Genomic DNA, 23,228 nt, shown 5'->3' with positions numbered 1-23,228 from the left:
GAGGGCAGGTGGTGCACGCTCCCCAGCCTCCATCCTCCATCCTCTGAGGGTTATTACTGCAACAAATAATCCCAGGATGACGCCAAAGCTTGAACAGTTTCAGAAAATAAAGCAGGGGATAGATTTGGATGCTTGTTTGTGGTTGGTCTATGTGTGTGGCCCTGGTCGTGGGAGGAAGGCCTTTTGCTGGGCTTGCTTACGCTACGGAGGAGTGTTTACTCGACTCCCTGCTCGAGCCCCAGCGGCCTGATGCTGTTTTCTCTCTGAGGGCCTGGAGTGGAGCTCGAGAGGGGCTGATAAGCAAATTTAGCTCCGTTTGTCTTCACGTGGAGCTGTGATTTACTGTGAAACCATTTATATCCTCCACTTCTTCTGTTCTCTGGACGTTTCCTGATTGTTTCCACACGTTCCCACCCTGTGACATCACTCAGTGTGTGTGTGTGTTGTTGTTGTTTCTCAGCACGGCCCAGTGAGGCTGTAAATCTTCCTCTTCCACACACTCGTGCACATGAAACATAACCCTCACGCCACCGCATCCCACAATCCTCCTCCCTTCTGACGTCAGAGTGCAGCACCTGCAGTCAGGCTCCCCATCAAACACTCAGGACAGATGGTTAGGACCCACTGAGGGACACCTCCCACTATGCCTGATAACAAGTTTCACGGACTATATAGGGCAGCCGTGACTGTAAACACCGCAGCGTCAAGCGGAGCGAACAGGTGGCCGACCGCACAGGACCACCGGTCATGGCGTGCGTCCACGACAAAAAGTTGAGCTCAACTGAGAGACTTTGGAGCTGGCGTGCTCATGGGAAATCAAAATTCAGAGCTCCAGCTGAGTGACTTTAGCGCTGAGGGAGGAGGAGCCAGAAGCATCACGCCTTCCTCCGTGTGGTCCGGATCGTTCAGATCCTGGAGCTGAACGGAGGAGATGATCACGGCCTCCTCCTCCTCCCTGCTCTGACCCATATTGGTGCTTTGAACCGCTGGCAGCCCCAACAAGATTATCTGGGCCCCCGTCCCAGTAACACCACTGGGATGCAACATTTCAGCCTCTGCGAGTGCACGCGCAACACTCTCCTCCCAGGCTTTACTTTCTGAGATAGAGAAAGGAAACACCAAGTGACTAAGTTCAGAAAGCAAACAAACTTCTCCATCTTGATTACATAACCCCCAGATTAATTAGCCGCGTGTTTGACTCACTTCCTGTGGCGCGACCCTCAAATCAGCCCCCTCCACAATCTGGCCTATCGACTTACAGGGTGCCAGAGCTTTTTCTTTGAAGGCCGCCTCGGCTTCAGAGGCAAAAGAGCCCTCTGATGTGACGGCTAAAGGAAAGGGCCCCTGCGGAGCGCCGGTGCCGACTGATAACGGCCCTGAAAAACAACACGTGCGCTCGCAGGGCGGGAGAATTAAGAATAATTTGGTTGTGAAAACACGAGGTGGTATGGAACAATGACAATCTGTCCCCTTTGGTAATTTCCTGTCGGCGCTCATTCGTGTGATGTGGTCGTGACTGTTCTGCCGGGATCAATCAAAACCTGCGAGCAGATGGCACCGCGCTCCTCTGGCAGGCTGGGGGGACTGTCTGCGCTTTTTCAGCGCCGGTAATTGGCCCCGCTATGTCACGGACTGGAGCACGCTAACTGCTGCTGCTGTGCAGCTACGACACGTCGTTGCGGCTCCATTTCCTGTCGACTCAAAAGTTACGCATTAATCGTCCAAAACTGGAAGGGGCGGGGCCAAACCCCTGCGCTGGTGCCTGGGAGACCCCAAAGAATCAAACTTATCTTATTGAATCAGAGTTTGCGTTGAGGTGAAGAAAGCTTGTGAGGATAAATGGAAGCGTGTGTGGGTGTGTGAAGAGAAGCAGAGTAATTGCATGTGTACTGTATGACTCTGTGTGTGTGTGTGTGTGTGTGTGTGTGTGTGTGGCTGAGACGCCGGGCACTTCAAAGCTTTGATGTTGAAGCTCCTAAATGAGGGCCACCAGAGGTCCAGACTAATGGGACATCATGGGGAGATTAGAGGCCAAGTGTAGCAGGCTGACAACACAGCATCATGCATGTGTGTGTGTGTGTGTGTGTGTGTGTGTGTGTGGGCCACAGAAAGAGAAAACACAAGTCTGTGTGTGTGCGTGTGTGTGTGATTCCCCCGTGTCTTCTTCTTCTGCAATTAAAAGTAAAAGTTTGACTCTGAGGCACAGATGGAGTTTGTGGCTAATTGGCGAGGAAGTGTTTATTTCAGTGCACCAGGATTACTGAAATGTCAATACTGCCAAGAAAACACCAAAGACATAAAAAAGGAAGACCACAGTGAGTGAAAAAACCTCCCCCAGCTCCTCCCTCGGTACGGTATAAATCCTTTATTAAATAATCATAACAATAATTATCATAACAATCATAAAAAGAGCATTTCTGTACAAAGACCCCTTTAAAACAACAACCACAGCAGTCTGAGCAGTGCCAAAGGGAAAGGGGGCGTCATGTTCACGGTTTGGTCCTCCCGGGCAGAAGGGGGCGCTGTGACTGTCTCTTTCTCACTGTACTTTTTATCTGATACCGGCTCCAAAGGCAGGCTGGATCCCCGAGGCTCCAAGGCACTTTGAAGAGAGTCAGTGGGGTCCAGAGAAGACGGATTGTGTCTGTGGGTGGGGTGAGATGTCGAGTGTGATGTGTGTGTGTGTGTGTGTAGAGACGGTTCTGTATACACGTCTGTATATACAAGTGAGGAAATGTGTGTGTGTGTGTCTCAACCTCTCCTTCTCATGAGTCCAGGATGAGAAGCCGATTTGCAAAGAAATGTAAGAAATATAAAACAGCTGGAGGTGGGGGTGGGATGTGTGTGTTCATGAGAGTTCAGGGGATAGGTCCTTTAAATCATGGCTTCAGAGGTCCGCGTGTGACCTCAACGTTCCTTTATTCAACATTTCCCAGAAAAGTTTGCTTTTAAGGCTTTAAAGTCAGTCGATTGAGAAGATTTGATCCCGTTTGTGTCCTCTGTGAGAAAGAGGAAGGAGGGAGGAGAGAGTTTGGAGTGCTCCCTCCTTCCCTCCCTCCTTGTTTCCTCAGTGGTTTCAGTCTCTAACCAGCAATCCATAGGTTGCACCGACGAAAGCTCCTCCACCTTTTTTCCCATTAACCACAATGTAAACACCACCTTCTCTGACAGGAACCAGCAACAACTAAATCTAACCCTACGCCGTTAAAAAGAATGTGTCCAAAACGCCCCCTCCTCCCTACCTCTACACACACACACGTACACTTTCTCTGCTTCTTTTTCTTTTTTTTTTCTACTTATCAGCCGTCGCAGACTGGCAACAGGCCAGGAACCAAAACATTAAACAGAAAGAGCCAGTGACCGAGCAGAAAGAGCCGCTCGATGGACTAAAAATACCACAGACTGTCAGGAACTAAGAGAACTGAGACTGATGGGGAGCAGAAAACAGAAGGAGTCGACGGGGCCTCGCACAAAGGAGCTAACTTCTACGCCACTGTGCTCAAACATGACGCTTCCCACGCTTGTTCCTAACCTACTGACGCTCCATCACGTGTCAGAGTCTGTAGCTCACAGGATCCTCTTACAAATCTAAGATGCTTCTATAAACACTTCTCTTTTGGTGGAGCAGGAATCTGGATTTGATATGTGTAGATATTCGCTTTTTGAGGCCCAAAACATCCCCGCACTGGAGTCATTCTTCCAAAATCAGACCGCGCCACTTTTCCCCAGCAGGAAAGGAGTTCTCGGTGGCGTCGTCCGTGCGGGGTCTGAGGAAGTTAAACTGACGTTAAAGTGAACCGTAGGGAATGAAAGAAAGAGTGAGAGCTTCCATGGGGCGCCTCCTTCACGCCTCGGTGCAGCAGCGCTGTTGGTTGAGCTTGACTTTGTGCTTGAGCCCGTCGTACAGTTCGAAGTTGTAGTTCTCCAGCGTGGTGGAGGAGCGCGACGACAGGCCGCTGTAGGAGCAGGTGCAGTACAGGAGGAGGCCGGCGCACACCGCGCCCAGGAGGACGCCCAGGGAGCTCATGACGATGATGGTGACGAGGATGGGGTCCAGGGTGTAGAGCCACGAGTTGTCTTTCTCGGAGACGCGCGTCACGGGGGGATCGGAGGACGGGGACGGCGTGTTCCACTCCGGAAACTGCAGAACTGTGGCGGAGAAGAGGGAGGGGGGAGGAGAGTGGACGTGATGAGTCATGAACACTCGATGAAAAGTTTGTGACTTAAACTCTGCTGGTGTCGTACCTCCGCCTAACGCGTCTCTGCCGCTGAATAGCCTGCCGTCACCGAAGTCAGTGGGTCGCTTAACTGTCACGAAACACACAAGAAACAGACTTTGAGCATCACGGACACACACTGAGGGAAGAGGAGACTTTATTAAATCATTCTAGGATCACAGAAATTAAAAAGAATCTCTGGGATGACGTACATTTTTTTCTTTTTTACCCCCGCTTTAACACCCAAACACACACGAGTGTTTAGAAAAATAAGTCTTTATTAATAGAGAAACATCATTATGATACATTCAAACACACAGTCATCACATTACAGACTGATGGTATAAGACTGTTCATTCCCAGTGAGTACAGATGCAGAAAGTCACCGACACGTTAAAGAGAGGTGTATAAGATGAGTCCAAACAACGTTAAAGTGAAGCTCGGAGGAAACTCCGGTCTACTTCCACTTTAAATGAGTTTGACCAAAGTGTGTGTGTGAGACAGAGTGTGTGTGTGTGTGTGTGTGTGTGTGTGCTGCTCTTGGCAATCATGCAGGAGTGGGAGTAACCGCTTGGCAAGGCACACGTCTAGATCTGGAGGTCTTTGATGGCCAATGGCGTTATTAATTCTGTTTCCAGGGTAACTGTCGCTGGCAGAGGATGGGGCGGCGAAGGTGCGGCGCTTTGGAGGGAAAAGTGCTTACCGCAGCCTTAATAAATGTTATCTGTCCATTAACTAATTACGACTATTAGAAGCTTGGAGCGTAACGGTGTCGAGATGGACCGAGCGGGGTGTCCGAGCCCTCCTCCTCCTCCCCTCCTCAGCGTGATTTAAAAGCACGAACTGAGCGCGTGCCAAAAAAGTGCTTTTTCCCCCGTCCCTCCAGAGAGGAAGGCTCTGCTGCGAAATTGCAGCAACAAATGGAGGTGGGGGTGCTTTCTGCTGAGCTGTGGGCAAAGGGGGGGTGATGGATTCTTACTGGTGTGACAGGCTGCAAAAATCACGGCCTGTTAAGCTTCAGAGTGAAGACCTCAATTTCATTCAGGGGGTGTTAAAGCCGGCGAGTTTCGCTGAGAAATTGGCGCCGATTCCAACGCGTCTACCAACGAGAGGAGTGTGTTAGCTTTGTCTCAATTTATATCAAACCGCGCTCTGCTCTGCTTCTTATAACGTCTTGGCTCCCTCTCAAGGGCGCACATACACGGGAAAACACCGCGCTTATAGCTTCCAGCTGGACCAGCTGCATTGTGGGAGTTGTAGGAGTATAAATCAAGGAAGAAGTGGCGATGGCAGACAGCTGTGTCTATTTACAAGCCCTAAAACAACAAGCGCATATTCCCACTGAAAACAAAACAAGGCCGGGCCTTGGCAAGGCTTTCATCTGGGCAGCTCCAAGACGCGGGGAACAAGGGGAGTGGGTGGTACGGAGCGGGAGTGGGAGTGGAAGAACGTGCTTTATTACGCCGCAGAATCAAGATGAAACACTAAACGCTGAAGACGGCTGCATCCATCACTGAGTGACGCTTCTATCAGGGGGAGACAAGACGTTCAATCACAGCAGCTGCTTATCTCCATTTGTGATGCGGGTTTTAAAGTATGATGGATCTGCATTCCCTTTGTTTTTTAATGTGCACATGCTCTGTTGTTAAGGACAATGGAAGGATTTTCCCCCCTCGCCACATCCTCTGCTCCTATCACAGCTATCTGGTGTTGTTACAGAAGGGCTTTATTTTCTGGGGCTTCCAGATCGTTTCCACAGCGAGCAGCCGCTCGGCAGCCCAACACTCTCCTCCTCCTCCTCTCCCAGCTCTGCACAGCTCTGCACACCTCCTCCTGTCTCTGGGGTCTTGTTTTAGCCTGTGGTTTGGCAGCTTTGGCTGGCTCTCGCTGCCGAACCAGCTCAAATCCCCTCCTCACGTCCGTGTGCTCTGTCCACGCTGGGGTCGTTTCTAGAGGGCCGCCGGGGTTGCGAGGAGCCAGACGGCGCTCGATGGTCCGAGGCAAGCTGTTCGGATAAATAACTCACTCAGACTTAAGTCCTCTCGTCGGGAGCAGCAAAGTGTGAAATGTCAACAACAGAAAAACAGCAACTGCAGCTACGTCCGTCAGAGCCGCACAGGGCGCGGGGCTCCTTTGCAAATTTCCTCGATCTGTCACTCTGCAGCAGACACGCCGCAACAGACGTCACACGTCCGTGTCCCGCTTCGCCAAACACGACGCAGCTAAGCGCTTGTCTCTCAGCAGAGGGTGCGGTGTCTGTCCCGGCTGTCCAGCCTCACGGTCAGGACTGGCTCCACCCCTGGGGTGGCCATACTGGAGGACCAGTTAGAGTACTGGAAACACTGCGAGGAGCTGTGATAGGCCACTGACAGCTGGCTCTTCTTGGTGGCCAGGTGTTGTCGGCAGCAACAGAGCGCTCTGACCAAGATGGCCACGGCCAGGACAAGGAGGGCGCCTCCGGCGGCCATTATGTAATACCAGTGGATGGGCAAGGGAGGCACAGGAACGCCTCCCCCTGGTGGAGAGATACAAAATAATTGGCCAGCGGGAAAAGAGAGGCGTGTTCATCCCTACAGGTCCTTATTATCATGTGAACAGCAGGCGTGCACCTCATGAGCATGCACAGGCATGCCAGCTGCAGAAATGAACCTCCAAGACCAAAAGAAAAGTTCAAATGAAAATGCATCCACTCCCTTCCAGAAGCTGGGGTTGCAGTTGGACTAATTTTCACACCAAGACATTCAGTTTGAAATCAGTCCAATGGTTGCTCCAATCAAATGCAATTCAATTAAACTTTTTCTCAGCTCCAATGAAAATAACTTGGTGTGAAACTGAAGCCAAAATAATTAGTTATAAAAGCACCCACACATCGAATTAAGGAGCTCCCTCTCCCTGCGTCTCACGCTCTGGCACGGGAAGTCACAAACAGCTCCCAGATAGCGTCTCAGAACCATGCAGGACTCAGTCGGACGCCGCATGGGAATCCAATGTTCCAGGGCTCTCGCTGAGCCCGGATTGGACGGGGATTTGTTATTTAGCTGGCTCGCCTTGGCAGATTTGTTTTGAGCACATAATTTATCCTGTCCTCTGTTCTTGGGTTTCTCGTTTTTTCCTCCTCCTCCTGGCCGCTCCTCTCCTCCTCCTCCTCAAGCCAAGCTCCTGTCTCCTTGGAGACTATCTCCACAGATCCTCTACACTGCTGCCCCTGGCTTGAACCCCTTCTCAAATTCTTGGTAAGAAGCGGCTAAGCACCTTCCAAGAAGCCTCTACTCGGCCCTCCAAGTCTGCTATGCAAAATCCAACCCCGAGGACATCAAATAGAGGCTGGATGCAGAGAGTAACACCCAGAGAACGTGAGGAAGAGCTGAGTACATCCTGATTTTTGGACCGTGTCACGTAATTACAGAAGGAAATGGTGCGTGCTGCTGCTGCTTCACACTGCACACGCTCATTAGACAGAGCTGGGGAGTGGAGACAGACACCCTGCTCGCTGCTGCTCAGTCACTCTATCTGATTGCTTCTCACTGGGGACACTGGTGTGTGTGAGTGTGCGGATATTAATGTGTGTTGCTGCGTGTTTGTCGGGGGCTGGAGGAGCTGAGGAAGAAGTGCACACACATCACATCGCGTCCGGCTCTTATCTTATTGGGTGATGCCAAAACACTAACATCAATCTGGTGGAGTCTCTGAGGATGCTCTAAATATTTTTCATGAGGCAGACAGTTATTTAAAACCCTCCAGGCTGCGTCAGACTCTGCGAGGTGCGCTGATTTTCGCTTGCCTTGCACGCCGAGTTTGCTCTTTTGAGACTAATCCATTGTTTCCTGCGAGACTGACGAGGTAAGACTAACGCCCTGGAACACATTACTGCAATCATCTGTTTTATGACTCTAATAGAGTTTGAGGAAATTCATTTGGCGCGTTTAGATTCAATAATTCAAATCACCAAAGTGTGGTGAGTGTGCTCCTGGGGGTGTCGCTTTAAATCAGGAGATTTGATGTTGATTTCACAGGATTTCTGATTTTACAAAATGCATTCTGCTGGATCCAAATACCTTTTCTTCCTCTTTTGTGCACCCCACTGAAAACAGATTCAGGAAGCTGCACCCTGAAACAGATAACTCCATCTTTTATCCACACAGAGCAGATATTTGTTAGCGGTTAAGGGTGTTTCATGCAGCCGGCTGCAGGGTGAGTCACGGGTTTTTAAAAAACCAAAGCGACTTTAATTAACCTGAATTACAGCCTCCGTTTGTCAGCGCTCTGGGCGAGATTGTTCAACGATTTGGACGCTTTAAGTGCCACCAAGCAAAACAACCCCAAGGCTAGTGCATACCAACAGGCAAAGGAAGCAAGACCAGAGAGGAAGTGACATCATGGAGTCAGACTCACCTGGGTTCTCTGGGGAAAAGGCCGTGAAGGGTTCTGTGAGGACAGAGAGGAAGAGGAAGAAGGAGAGTGTGTTAGATAACTTCAACAGGAGGGAAAAAGTCAGCCAAATGTCACAGAAATGTCACAAGACTATCAAACTCCTCCTGAGGAAATTTAACTTAACTCCTCAGATAACTCACATGAGTTATGGCATTTACTCGGCTCCAAACGCCGAAACGCGCGTTCAAACGGGGCGCATTGTGTGAGCTGGGAATTCGAGATGGGCTAAGCGATGTGTGCGCTCGCAAAGTTCATGCATTTCAAGTTGTTTATCAGCAGAGTCCAGTTAAACTTGTGGAGGCAGGGGCAGGGGGAGGGATTCGGCGTGCTGCAAACACACCGAGCACTGAGCAGCGCTTTGATTGCCTGGAATGTAAACACAAAGAGCAGCGCTCCACGTGTGTGTGTGTGTGTGTGTGTTGGAAAGACAGAAACCGACGTGGGAACTGGAGCCTTTTAGCCTTAACGCCAACATACTCTGCGAAAACTCAACTGCGTCGGGTGATAAGAACGCTCCAGGAGGGGCAGGGAAAAGGAGGGAGGCGGAGCTTCCTGCTTCCCCTGGACGTCACTCAGGAGCGATGACGGCAGGTTTTTGGGCTCAGAGCGCCCGGCTTGCTCTCTGATCTGTTTAAGACCCTCTCCAAAGCCCCTGCTCGGGCCAGATTACGGCGGCTCTGCTGGCGCTCGGCGCCCAGAAAGTTGCTTGGGAAACAGCCGGTGCAGTAATTCCCTTTGACGGCTTCGGGAAAAGCTCTGTTTACAAATACGACCGAGGAGAGCGCACAGGAGAGACGGAGGAGAAGAGGAATCTAATGAAACATAGATTAGCATCGCTGGGGCCCACGAGGCGTTTATGGCCTAGTTTAACTATTCTTATTCTTTTTTTCTGCAGAGGATAAACGCTGTCCCTCCCTCTTCTTCCTCCTTTCATCTCCGTTGTTGGTGGGCTGTTGGTGGAGGTGGCGTTAATCACATCATGAGATTCTTTTTTTTTTTGATTCACTCAGGATGGAGTGTTTTCAGTCAAACACACAGGTTTAAAGGTGTTGACGATGTGTGTGTGTGACTTACGTGTACACTCTTTCAGAGGGATGCTGGAGCTCATGTGGATGTTGTCGATCCAGATGTGTCCTCTGGTGCCGTGCACAAAAAACCCCTCCATCACCACCTAGCAGCGCCCGAAACAAGAGAGGAAGAGGAAGAGACAGAAAGGGAGGAGGAGGGGGAGGAAGAGGAAGAAGGATGAAGCCAAGAGGGAGCAAAAAAAAAAAAAAAAAAAGGCAGTGGAGGGGAAGAGAAAACGAGGACAAGCCAGAGAGGATGAAAACTTAATACTGTTCCTGTGATTTCAAAGTTGCACTCAACACTTGCAATCTTCTGCGACATCCGTCACTGCAGCTGACTTTTTCAAGAGGGCGTTAACTGCCTGTGATGTCTCTGACAAACGCGGCGAACAATCACGCAGCCATCAGAGACTGCCTGACTTACTTTGGCTGCTTCTGAAGTCGAACCTGGCCTGAGGTGACAGGGAGGTTCGAACTTCATACGCTTTGTGGATCACTTTTTAAACACCACAAAAACTGACATCTTATCAAGAGTTTTTGTCTTATTTTAAGTAAAAATTGTCTTATTACACTCGACATGAGCCTCATTCAACTGAACAATCCAGAAAAATGTCTTGTTTTAAGTTATTTTGAGACAATAAATGAGGTCTGAATTGCTTGTAAAGACTAAACTAAATGTGACCTCATTTCTGACCTCAACGCAGACCTCATTTTTCTATTTAAATAACTTGAAAAAAGACATTTTCCTGGACTGGTCAGGTGAATTAAGTCTAAAAAGACATTTTCTAGAGGAAATAAGACAACGTTACCTGGAAGTCTTTAGGCGATCGAGGCAGGATGGTTCGACCCTCCTTCCACACGGGGCCCTGATCGTCTTTCAGCGTCCACAGCACTGTCTCCTCGTTCTGTGCATCGCGCAGCAGGACCTTCAAGTGGCCCTGAGCCTCTCCTGACAGCTGATAGGAGAAAAGGAGGCAGAGAGGCCCCGTGTCGGCCGCCACCACCGGGCTGACGAGCCGGGCTTGCTGCTGCTCCGTCTTCAGGCTGGCGTCCATGTAGAGGTAACTGTTGAGCTCTGAAGAGGAGACGAACGATAAAACACGTGAGCTACTTCTCTAATCCTCACATATCCCCAAAAAGAGCGGCGCTTTGTTCTAACCTTGAGTTTTTCTGGCTGCTGGAGTCAAATGAAAGTGAAAAAGTCAGATTTAATAGGTTTTTCATTTTGCCCTGGAGGCTGGAGAAAAAAAAAAAAAACACTTTTCAGATCTGGATGCTGCTGGAGTGAGTTTGTGGAGCACGTAGATGCGACGTGGCCGCACAATTATCACCATCAATCACCGCGGCTGCACATGCAGACGCGTACAGTAAGTACAGATATCCCTGACATGACTCACACACAATAAAAGAAACGAGCTGCGAACAGGATCCAAGCCTCGCCAGCACAATAGTCACACCAAACAATAGAGGATGTGACAAATTTAAACACGCTGAAGAATGGGCTACGCAGGGAGCTTCCAGAGCTCCAGCCAAGACCCTCGGGACCCGCCGCCTCTCCAGGTGACTTCAAGAGCGGAAAAGTCCAACACGCCGCTCCATTTGTTTGCACCAGAGGATGTTTAGTTTGCAAACTGGACGCTGACATGAATTCTATTGTGAGGGAGTGAGATCGGAGAGTTTACAGTACACATATGTGTGTGAATGTGTGTGTGTGTGTGTGTGTGTGAGAGTTACTCAAGGAGGCGTCTGGTGAGGAATTTCTTAAGTGGGCCCTGTGGGAAAAAGTCCACTATCAACAATCTGCAGATTAAATCACCTGCTTTATCATGAGCCACTGTGTGTGTGAGAGAGTGTGTGTGTGTGTGTGTCTTTGTCATAAGCAGGAAAAAAGTCCAGAGTGACTCAGAGAGCATTCAGGTGTTTTCCAAATAAATACTTGTAGATTGGAGCTCGCTAATCGTCCCCTCCTCATCCACAGCATCTTACAGTATTAACACCGAGTGTGTGTGTGTGTGTGTGTGTGTGTGTGTGTTTTCACTGCCTGGGTCGATAACCTTTCCCTGAGCTCACTTGCCGATCCGACAAGCAGTATCTGGAGGGACGAATCTTCCTCCGCCTTGACAGCTCCCCTCTGCCCGCCATACGCTGCGACTCGCCTGTGTGTGACACTTCAGACAGTGTGTGTGACAGAATGTCCCCTGGCCCCAGCTCTACACTAAGCATGTGTGTGTGTGTGAAACATATTTGTGACTCCGCACGGCATTTTATCACTCATTTTTATGCCTCCTCTGCCTCGGCGGAGCGCGGCGTCTCGCAGCGAGCCCCCCATTGTTGTGCCTCTTGTTCGCCAGACAGCTCATAATCGAGGCTGCCTCGCTGTACGCGCCACAACAGAGCATTATTAATCCATTTCACAGCGGTCTCCTGCAGCGAGAAGCAAACAAGGATTCTATCTGTGCAGCCTAGTTAACGCCGTTTCACTAGCAGGGGTGTGTTACGCCAAATAATACAGTACACACACGGCTAATTACCAGCGCCCAGGCGGAGGTCAGGAGGTGAGCAGATCATGGTTTCTGGGTCACACGGGAAAGAGATCCTGCAGGGGATTAAAGAGCGATCTGATAGCAGTGAAATAACGATCCCGAGCCGGCTGGGATGTCTGACCTCTGACCTCAGAGCGGAGGAATCAAAGGCTGGAGTTTGCGTGTCAAACTGGCTGCATGTGATACCCCGCACATGAAAGCCGCAACTTGACTAATCGAAGCAAACCCTCCAAGTCCAACCGCCGTGAAAGACGCCGCTTTGAAGCCGTCTGTCAGAGACAGTTATGACCAAAATAGGTCACGCTTCAGACGGGTTTCTGATGAACCCGACCCAGGTGATGTCACAGAGCGCCGAGCCTGGTTTAATTCGCTGCAGCTGGAGAAAGGCCGGATCTTTCTTCTCCAGATCCTTAAAACAAGATTCAGAGAACAACCTGAGAGATTATAAACAGAGCTGTAAAAGAAAAACTCCTGAACCCAGCAGGAAACTTCTCTCAGCGCTTTAAGAGCTGCACTTTGATCTGGATCGAGGGAGAGTGAGTAATTATTCCTTCAAGGAGGGCGTAAGGCGACACAGGATCATCTGGGAGGTGCCTGAGGTAAGCAGAGGACGCTCTGTGGAGCCTCCTGCTCCGAACTTAATTGGAGCCACCGGGCTTTAACCCTTTCCTCCGTCTGACGCTCTGTTCTCAGCTCATTTCAATTCACAGAGCAGGAGCGGCGGAGGCGGCGCGGCTCGCTGGCAGACGATGCTGTCGCTAAATGAGACCGCTTTCAATTCGAGGAATTATTTTAATCAAATTGAAAATGGACCCGATGAAGACGCGCACGGAGAACGACTCTATTTATTTAATTATCCAAAACAATGTCTCGCGTCTAGACCCCAGTGAAGTTGATGGAATAAAGCTAATGCATTTGTGCTCCAGCAATTTTCTGAGTCCAAATGACATTATCCCGCAGCTGCATACGCAAACGCTGAGGAACAAACACAAACAACATCAAAATAACGTCTCAGGAGTCAGCTGCTCCTTCATATCTCAGACAGGTCGCAGAGAAAACAGGAGTTTCTGGCTCTTCAGATCCTGAATTTGTAAAAATAGAGCCGAATGTTCACCCAAAGCTCCTCCACACATGCCTAAAAGCCCTGAGGATTTCCTGACTTCACCCATGTGGGCTGCACATGTGAAGGCAAACACATTGTTCACTCTCAGTGTGAACCCCAAATCTGCATGTGTGAAGAGGGACACTCTCGCCGCCTCCTGTTCAGAGGAGGTGGTTCAAGCTCTGACTGATGAGGACGACTCACCGTGGCTGTGCAGAGACCAGAGGAGAGGGGCGTTGGGGTCGTGCGTCCACCCACACAGGCCGTGGTCGAAGTCGCACACGGTGTCCGATGGAGGAGACGCGGCTGCTGCGAAACAAACGCATCATTTTTCAGGGTTCCTACTGATTAAGGCTTTTCAAGACTTTTTAATGACAATTGAAAGTAAGTTTAAAACCAACTTTAGAAATTTAGTCTGTGGTAGGTAGATTATAAAAATCCCTGGATGTCCTACTAACTTAGGAAAAATTCTCAGTATGCTTTTGACTAGTCTACCTGGCACACTGTTCCCCATAATGCACAGCGCTAACATTGTTTGTCAATGTGGGTGGCAGGTTTGGGTGAATTACTGCCATCTATTGGAGTGAGTTGGCATTACAGCTACAATACAACAACACTAACGTAAGACTGTCCATGACATAGAAGTGAATTGATGAGTAAGAAACACTGGTGAATCGTGTCACTTGTGTCACCAAAAACTTTTTAGAACTACACGTGGATTATAAGGAAGTGGTTTTTCCATAAGCTGTAAAAATAAAAAGTAGGGACGCACAATATATCAGTATCGGCTGATGTTTACACTAGCTGCCGGCCATCTTCAGAGCATCTTGAACGATCCTTCAAAACCAAATAATCTTGTTTACTATGACTATGTAAACACCAAAACTACCTAAGAAGAATGGACTCTCTTTTTTTTATGTCTTTTTTCCTTTTTTTGATCAAAAAATGAAACAAAACATACCCTCTTTTTTTTTTTTGCAACCCTGGCATAGTCGTCTTTTCTAACAATGGGCCGCTCTTTCTCTCTGAACTACCTCGACACATCATCTCAGATTGTTTTTTTCTTTTTTAACATTATCAATAAATATTGGTTATCAGCCAAAACAACAATATTAATATCGGATATCGCTATCGACTAAAATTTTCATTTGTTGCATCTCTAATAAAAAGTCAATCCCTTCCAGACTTTTAAAAATAAAAGATATGACTTTTTGTGAAAGATTAAAAATCAAATATGATGATTTATAAGAAAAGGTAAAAAAAAAATAAATCATCAGCTGTGGCTCCGCCTTCCACAACTTAAAACCAGAGCTGTAAACTACAAAACAGACCTAACACAACAGTCATACTACATACTACATGCAAAAGCAGTAGGCAGTATGTAGTTCCTACTACATACTAAATTCACACAGTATGTAGGAGGTGGTTTGGAAAACAGCCCATATCAATTACATAGGGTTAGAGACAAGTAATAGAGTCCCAGCTGCAACTACATCAATGTTTGTTGGTTCCACTATCGTGATTGTGTGATGTTATGAGAATAACTCTGTAAATCACTTAAAAAATAATAAATAAATGTTACAATTTATTTTGAGATTTCTAGCTTTTTACAATCAAACAAACGTGTGTTTACATTTTTTAAGACTTTAAAGATTAAGTTTAGGTTTTTAAGGTAGTCTGAGGCCTTGTTCTTAGATTCATGAATTCAACACCTTTAAGACTTTTTAAGGATCTGCAGGATCCACTTTCATCTTTGTATTCCTGCTACCTCACTGCTTTCACGGTCTGCTTCCTCTCACCTGTCGTCGTGACGGGGACCGTGGTGGTTTCCACATCCGCGGGCAGGGTCGGCGTGACGGTGTCAGCGGGCGTGGTGGTCTCTGCAGACACAAACACAACACAAGAGGGTCAGAGGTGGATGTTTGAAACAATCATCAGGCGTTACATTGCAGCGGAGAGGATACATTAATCACCCTGTGTTTGTTTTACAGATTACTGATGGAGAGTTTCTCCTGGGGAACGCAGATGTGAGAGGAAGTGATAAGAGACAATGGGAGAAGAAACAACTGAAAGTAATGAGGTGAAGTGTCTTTATGGACCTGAAGGAAAATCTCATGAAGAGAAAGCATGACACGGCTGTTTTAGCCCCACAGGAGCCCCGAGTCATGTTGTGTCTCAGCGTCTGCAGAGCTTTAAACGCTCAAACACACACACTCACACACACGCCTGAGCTGAAGCTGATGGATGGATGTGTCGAACAAACTCCCCTCGACCTTGAACGGGAATCTCACACTCTGGGAACCGCTCGCTAGCTGTCAGGAAACACACACTCACACACACCTTTCCCACACTGCTCTCCTGCATGTGTGTGCTACTGCATGTTTGAATCCCCTCTCCTCTTTAATATGTAACAAATAAAGAGGAAGATAACACTCCGACGCTCACAGCTCGCTCGTTAAAGCTCCACACGTGTGCAGCAGGCCGTGGCTGGAATGTGGAGTTGAGATCTGGCTCTGATGAGGAGCAGATGGGTCCAGGCTGGTGTTGTATTTGAGTTTCACTGAGGTTTGGGTCACGTCAAAACTGCACATTCAAATTCATCGAGTAAATAACAGGATTTTCTCAGAATAACCAACGCAACAACTCATTTCAGACGTGTTTACTCCAGAATTTAGCAGCTAGCTGAGTACTGCGGGGTGTTTATGAGCGGTGGAATCAGCACATGACTTCTTGGATATGCTCAGTCGTATATTGTTGGGTTTCTCCCCCCGACGAGCGCCATTTAGGCGTATCCAAACAGCTCTGCGTGCGCGTGTTTTGATGTGCGACACAGCTCATTAGCCTGAATAGAAAACATGCAAACATGAAAGAAAAAAAAGGTCAAACGGACTCATTTCCACTCTCCACTCTGCTGTACGCCTGTTAGCAGCACAACCACGGCCTCCCGCTGCTCCTCCTGCTCCACCATTATCATTTAAAAAGTGCGAAAGGCCCCGATGAGCAACAAACCCCGGCGTGATGCACAATTGATCGGGTAACAGGAAGTTCCTGTGGAAAGCAGTGGCGAGGCGCCGCAGCTGGAGAAATGGCACACATGAAAGGGCCGTCCACAGCTGGTGACGGTTTCTGACATTAACCCAGCGTTAATGTCATGTCCTTTATGGCTGTCATTAACTACCTAATGAGAGTCTTATCGCTGCCAGCCTACAGGGGAGGTGAGGCACGGACGGCAGCTCGAACCCTCCCAGTTTTGTCAGCGTGTGTCTTTAGTCCGTCTCTTTTCACTTTAGCTGTTTATTTCTGATCTTTGGCTCCAGCAGCTGAAGGAGGACTCAGTTTTAAAACTGCACCACCCAGGAGGTCCATTAAGTCTCTTTACGATTCAAAAAATATAACACAAAGGCAACTAATGAGGTATCTTAACCAGAGTATCAAAGTTTTTAATCACACTGTGTTTGTGTGAAAACTTTAAAAATGTCTACTCCTCAAGAAAAGTTGTCAGTAAGTCAAAGTTATTGAAATGCAGACTCAGTGAAACTACAGAGCTTAGTATAGAAGGGCTCCACCATTGTGTTTGTCAATTCATGGCACAAGGAATTTATGGAGACAAGGTCAGAGATGGATAAAGGAAAGAGTGGATGACCAAGATTATCCCTCCTTTCAGTTTTCTCCTAAAAAACTAGTTCTCTTATCAAATAAGTTAAAAAAAAGTTAAATAACTTCTCATTTTGTAACAATTTCCACACATTTGTTCATTTAATTATTTCATGTAATAAAGTTTTTAAAGTGTAAAGACACTTCCTGGACACCCTATATATCTAAAAGATGCAAAATCTTAAACCAGAACCTTGCTGAACAAACTGTAGTTTGTAACAGATTTTTGAAGCAGATTGGCTGCAGCAGCCATATTGGAAGTGGGGCATGCTTTGAGTTTCCGCACTAACAGCTACAGGGCGCCTGTCATCAAGCCATGTACAGTGAAACAACGGTTGACAGGAGTTGGTTTTGACCCAGGCTGTAACTATGTTTATTTTTACTGTAAAAGCAGCTTTTTTTTGGCTTGGTGCGTTTGTGACTTCCTGTACTTCTGGGGCCAGTTCAAGTGGACACTTGAGAAACAGCAGATTTTAGCACTTCAGCATTGTCTCATATTCTTAGACTGGAGGTTGCCACTTGGTTGCAACTGTGTTACTGTAAAACGGGTTTCCAACAGGCTGCTCACAGGCTCTCAATAAGTAGCTCAACAAGCAAATGGAGAATGGAAACAAATCCTAAAAGGGTATGGACAAAAAAACAACATCCTCCACGAAGAATATCAGCCAATCACGTTTGTATTAATGACTCCATCACCTGTCCTAATAAGCAGCAGCTAGCGTGTAGACTCATTAGCCTGTGGATACTGTTATCGATCTGAATGTGAACAGAATTATCGTCGACAGCCAGCAGTGTCAAACATCGTGTTTAAGGTATATCTTTAAAAAGGCGCTAAATATGTATCCAGCATAATAAATGAATGAATACATAAATAAGGGGACTAGAAGTATCTCTCAAATCGTTTTATTGTTTGACTCTAATCCTAAAAAAGGTGGAGACCCCCACCCTGAAATGTTTAATCTGAATAAAGCATGAAACACTCTCTGATGATAGCCTGATGGAGATCATGCGTCCAGGATACCTGACCTTCAGCCCTCCATATATTTAATAATAACAGGCTCCAGGTGTGAAAACACCAGAATTACCCTTTAAGTCTCATGCGTTAAAACAAACCGCATTACCTGAGCACGAGTTGCACTCCCACATAAACACAAGTCCATTAAGATTCCATCCTGAGCGCTCCCTGCTCTCAAAGGTCACACCCTGTCACACTGTGAATGTGCTGACCTTTGCGGGGTGTGACAGGAGCGTGGGGCCCGACGGGAGCAGGACCGCTTCAGCGTGGGTGTTTGTGTTTATGTGCAAACGTATGAGAGCTGCCTAAATCGCCCCGAGTCATGTCCTTGACGTGTGGCGCAGATGTGCGCGAAGGTCAAGGCCTCTCATGTGTATGCACAGCAGGGGGCCGTGCAGCGCAGGAAGAGTCCCTCCGCAGCAGAGTGTTGTCTTACATAATGTGTCTGCTGCTGCTGCTGCTGCTGCTGCAGGTGATGATGCAAGTCATCATCATGCAGGGGGTGAGACGCCATCACTTAGAGCGGGACTCAGGGGAGCTGCTGGCATAGATAATGCTGGTGCAGGCGCTGAGTAATACGCACACACGCTTTTGTAAACGCTTTTGTATGCGTGTTTTATAACACACACCAAAACACGGCTGCACGGGATGGCAAAGGCCAACTCTCCCTTCACAAAACACATCGCTCACCCCGAAGAGGCTGACTCAGCGGCGTGTCAGAGACGAAAAAAAACTCTTCAATTATGTAGAAAGCCTTTCTGTAAATCTGTACTTGGCAGCCCCCACAACACACACACACCAACACACACACTCAGTGATGAATCGATGCATCCACACACTCGAAGAGGACATGACGAGAAAGACAAGCAGCCTTTGTTTGATGTTGAGCAGGGTGGGGTTAAGTGCTCATTTCATAGATCATCCCTGCTGGAGTCGTTCAAATCGCCATTTCAGGATCAGAATCAGGGCGTCAGGTATCAGCGTCACCGCCGCGAGGTGATGAAACAACCTGAGATCTTAATTTATTCCCCTGAAAAAAACGTGTGCATGGAAAAAGAGTCCTGAAATCCTCAGAGTGACACAGAGAAGAGCTTAAATAAGTCCAGAGACTCAGCTTTGGAGTATTTATCTCGTCTAAAGCTGTGACACCTGAGGTTTACATTACAGGTGTGCATATGCATGGCTGTGCACGCTGATATTGTGTACCTGAGACTGGAATCATCTCTCCCAGAGGACGGCAGAGACGATACTCTGCATTTTTTTTCCTCGCAGATGAGTCTCTAAAAATCCTGAGCTCATACATTTTTCATTTCTGTAGCAAGCGTACTACAAAAACTGTCACTGCAGATGTGTGTGAGTAAGAAAAGAAGAGGGTAAAAGAAGAGGAGGGGAAAAGAAGAGGAGGGGAAGAAAAGAAGGAAAACATTTACGGACCCACGCACCGAGCCTCAGGCTGGGAAAAGACACAACTGCAACCATGTGTAGGAATAAGGTGGTAGCTGCTCGGTAACATTCAGGTGAAAAAACTCAGAGAGGGAAGAAGGGAAGTGAATGATTTACAGGATGTCAGCAGCAGTTCAGTGCTCCTGCTGAACAATGTGTGACCCACGACAGCAGCTCTTTGTCCCTGAAGAATCCCTCCTCTAACGCCTGACTCAGTGGTTTTTCTGCTCCCATCTTTGGGGGGTCTATTGTTGTTGTTTCTGCTCACAGCAAATGCAAAACACACGTTTCCTGCGTGTGTGGAGAAAACAACAACCAGGTATCATAAACACAATAAGCTCTGTGTTTGATTTTGTGGATGTTACCGCAGTCTTACGTCGCTTTGAATAAACCTAATGAGGTGAGCTGACTCACCTGTACGCCTCTGTTGCTATCACTCTCACTGAACAAGTGGTAAAAGCCATAACGCTGATGTGCTCTTCTTTATATTAAATTTCTCCTCAGCTGGAAAGCGCAGCACTTCATCAGCACTTATACGAGCATCCAAACACATCAATCATCCAAATGAAACCAAGGCCCTGCTTGTATTTATAGTGGTGTGATTACACTGCACTGTGTGTGTGTGTTATCCTGTTGAGGCACACAGGGAGTGGTAAACAGTGAGAGTCCACATGTGTGTTTCTGCAGCTCACATCTGGAGAGCAGGCGGAGCTGGAGAGTGAACAAACCAAACCTCCTCTTTCTCTGTCCTTCTCTGGGGACGCCTTTCTACACCATGCTAGCACCAGGTTGGACCCACTTTTTCCCTTCAGAACTGCCTCAATCCCTCATGGCATAGATTCAACAAGGTACTGGAAACATTCCTCAGAGAGTTTGGTCCATATTGACATGATAGCATCACACAGTAGCTGCAGATTTGTCGGCTGAACATCCATGATGAGAATCTCCCGTTCAACCACATCCCAAAGGTGCTCTATTGGATTGAGATCTGGGGACTGTGGAGGACATTTGAGTACAGGGAACTCATTGTCATGTTGAAGAAAGCAGTCTGAGATGATTCCAGCTTTATGACATGGAGCGTTATCCTGCTGGAAGTAGCCATCAGAAGATGGGTACACTGTGCTCATAAAGGGATGGACATGGTCAGCAACAATACTCAGGAAGACTGTGGACTTTTTTTTTCTTTTTTTCCTTTTTTCTTTCTTTTTTTTCATTTTTCTCTTCCCTTTTTTTTCTTTTTTCCCTTTCCTTCCTTTTACTTTCTTTTTTCCTTTTTCCTTCACTTTTTTTTTCTTTTTTCCCCTTTTTTCTTCCTTTTTTTTTCTTCCTTTTTTTCTTCCTTTTTTTTTCTTTTTTCACCCTTTTTCCCTTTATCTTTCTTTTTTTCCCTTTTTTCTTTGTTTTTTCCTTTTTCCTTTTTTACTTCCCTTTTTTTCTTTTTTTCCCCCTTTTTTTCCATTTTTCTGTGGACTTTAAACCATGCTCAGTTGGTACTAAGGGGCCCAAAGTGAGCCAAGAAAATATCCTCACACCATTACACCAGCAGCAGCAGCCTGAACTGTTGATACAAGGCAGGATGGATCCATGCTTTCATGTTGTTGAGGCCAAATTCTGAGCCTACCATCTGAATGTGGAGCAGAAATCCAGACTCATCAGACCAGGCAACGTTTTTCCAATCTTCTATTGTCCAGTTTTGGTGTTGCTGTGTGAATTGTAGCCTCAGTTTCCTGTTCTTAGCTGACAGGAGGGTCACCCGGTGTGGTCTTCTGCTGCTGTAGCCCATCTGCCTCAAGGTTGGACGTGTTGTGTGTTCAGAGATGCTCTTCTGCAGACCTCGGTTGTAACCAGTGGTTATTTGAGTTACTGTTGCCTTTCTATCAGCTCCAACCAGTCTGTCCATTCTCCTCTGACCTCTGGCATCAACAAGACATTTTCACCCACAGAACTGCTGCTCACTGGATATTTCCTTTTTTTGGGACCATTCTCTGCAGCAGATCGTCTTGACCATGTCTACATGCCTAAATGCATTGAGCTGCTGCCATGTGATTGGCTGATTAGAAATTTGCGTCAACGAGCAGTTGGACTGGTGAGCGTATTATCCAGGTGAAACCAAATCACGGCGAGCCTTCGCTGCTCTTTTCACCTCTGGCAGAAGACTCTAATGACTCTCATGCATATCTAATGCAAGCCTCACATTCCCACTTTCCTGCTCAATGTTGACTTCATTAGACTGCAGGGGCAAATCATTCAGCCAGGAGTCGAGGATGCGGTGAATTATCATATATAAACTGTCATATACGCAGCAGCTGCAGCAGCGTCCTACCTGGAAGGTCACAGCCAAGAATCTCCACTCTCATCCCGATCCCTGCAGGAGACCACCTCTCAGGGTAGAGCCGCACAAACTGAGCCACCGTCTCCTCGAAGTGACGCAGCTCTGGGGTGTCGTAGTGCGTATTCCCCTCGAACGTCTGTGCAAACACAAGAGAAGAAGTGTTAACCTTGTGCTGTTACGTTTGAAAACTTCTCAGATTGGCGGTGGCACCCACTTTGGGAAGGCTGGTTTTGGGATCCATGATGAAGTTCCAGTCCTTGGCGTTGAGGCTGTGCGCCACTTTGTACTTCCTGACGAAGGCGCGGTTGTCCGTGGTGGCTCCGCTTCCTGCGTCTCCTCCTCGAGCTCCTTGCGTGATCACACCACGCACGGTTTTCGGCACGCCCAGGTCCACCTGCAGGGATCAGATTGAGATGAATGAGCGCAGAAAACAACACGTGGGTTTGTTTAAAAGCAGCTGCAGCAGCAACATGTGGAGGGCAGAGATTTTACTGCAAAATATAAACAAGACCTTTACGCTGTGGGAGTCACAACAATTAACCCCAGAGAAACGTTACACAGAACACAGTTTATCAGCATTTATATCAGGAACACGTCAGAGGGGTGTGTGTTTCTGTTTCCTCTCCCGTGATCTGTCCGCTGAAATAAGTGTCAGTGAAGTCTGGAGGCTTTGAACACAAAGACACGAAGGTGGTTTGTGGTTAAAAACAGCCTCCTGCTCTGCATGAATGCACCTCTCTCTGTAGGGATCCTCTCTTTAATGCTGAACAACAATCACAGACTTTGATCTGACTCAAGAGCTCCTCAGAAACAGCTCGAAAACTTTTTCCCCTACAGTCGTTTGGATCCAGAGCTCAGTAGAGATGGAACGGTCTGGATCTTTTTAATCATTTATGCTTTATTTCACAACTGAAGACTTGTACTTTGTGATCCCATCTTATTTTTTTCATTTTAATTTATTGGTTTCGCTTCTATTGATTTATTTTTTTCCTTGTCTTATTTGTTTTTATTATTGTCTACTGTCTACTGATCAGTGTTACCTGTTTGCTATTGGCTGTCCCTGAAGTCACTAAATGACACCATTGCCTCATTTGCGTTATAATCTATTTTCATGTAACTGTCATGAACACTGAAGGAGAGATGAATAGCATTATGGGAAAGACAGAAAGCAGGTAAATAAAACACCAAACTGCAAATATCTGAAATCTTACCAAGTGTTTTTGTCTTATTTTCTGTAGAAAATGTCTTTTTAGACCTAATATGAGCCACATTCACCAGACCAGTCCAGAAAAATGTCTTGTATCAAGTTATTTAAAGACAAAAATGAGGTCTGAATTGCTTTTAAGAAGTTCAAAAAAATCCACCAATGGAACAAGAGAAAAGTTTCTTGTATTAAGACATCATTCTAGTTTCAAGTAAACTTT

At 47.3% G+C, this 23,228-nt stretch overlaps 1 protein-coding gene across 3 annotated transcripts in view; it reads right to left on the bottom strand.

The window, feature by feature from the left end:
• Positions 1-2,319: 2,319 nt before the first annotated feature.
• The window catches only part of LOC141785799 (neuropilin-2-like), a 72,639-nt gene continuing 51,730 nt past the window's right edge, over positions 2,320-23,228 (bottom strand). The window contains exons 10-18 of one of the 3 annotated variants that reach the window (XM_074664321.1): positions 22,019-22,198; positions 21,796-21,940; positions 15,160-15,240; positions 13,565-13,666; positions 10,525-10,790; positions 9,723-9,819; positions 8,610-8,642; positions 4,246-4,308; positions 2,320-4,149 (exon numbers count right to left, since the gene is read on the bottom strand). In XM_074664321.1, the coding sequence (XP_074520422.1) occupies positions 3,845-4,149; positions 4,246-4,308; positions 8,610-8,642; positions 9,723-9,819; positions 10,525-10,790; positions 13,565-13,666; positions 15,160-15,240; positions 21,796-21,940; positions 22,019-22,198 (1,272 nt within the window). In that variant the 3' untranslated portion in view covers positions 2,320-3,844. The other 2 variants (XM_074664320.1, XM_074664322.1) reach the window with 2 other exon arrangements.

Source organism: Halichoeres trimaculatus, unplaced genomic scaffold (genome assembly GCF_033239565.1).
Source record: "Halichoeres trimaculatus isolate MK-OKI-2021-1 unplaced genomic scaffold, fHalTri1.1 fHalTri1_scaffold_24, whole genome shotgun sequence".
Lineage (NCBI taxonomy): Eukaryota > Metazoa > Chordata > Actinopteri > Labriformes > Labridae > Halichoeres > Halichoeres trimaculatus.
The sequence above is the reverse complement of the archived record's forward strand: the minus strand, read 5'-3'. Positions and strand labels throughout refer to the sequence as shown.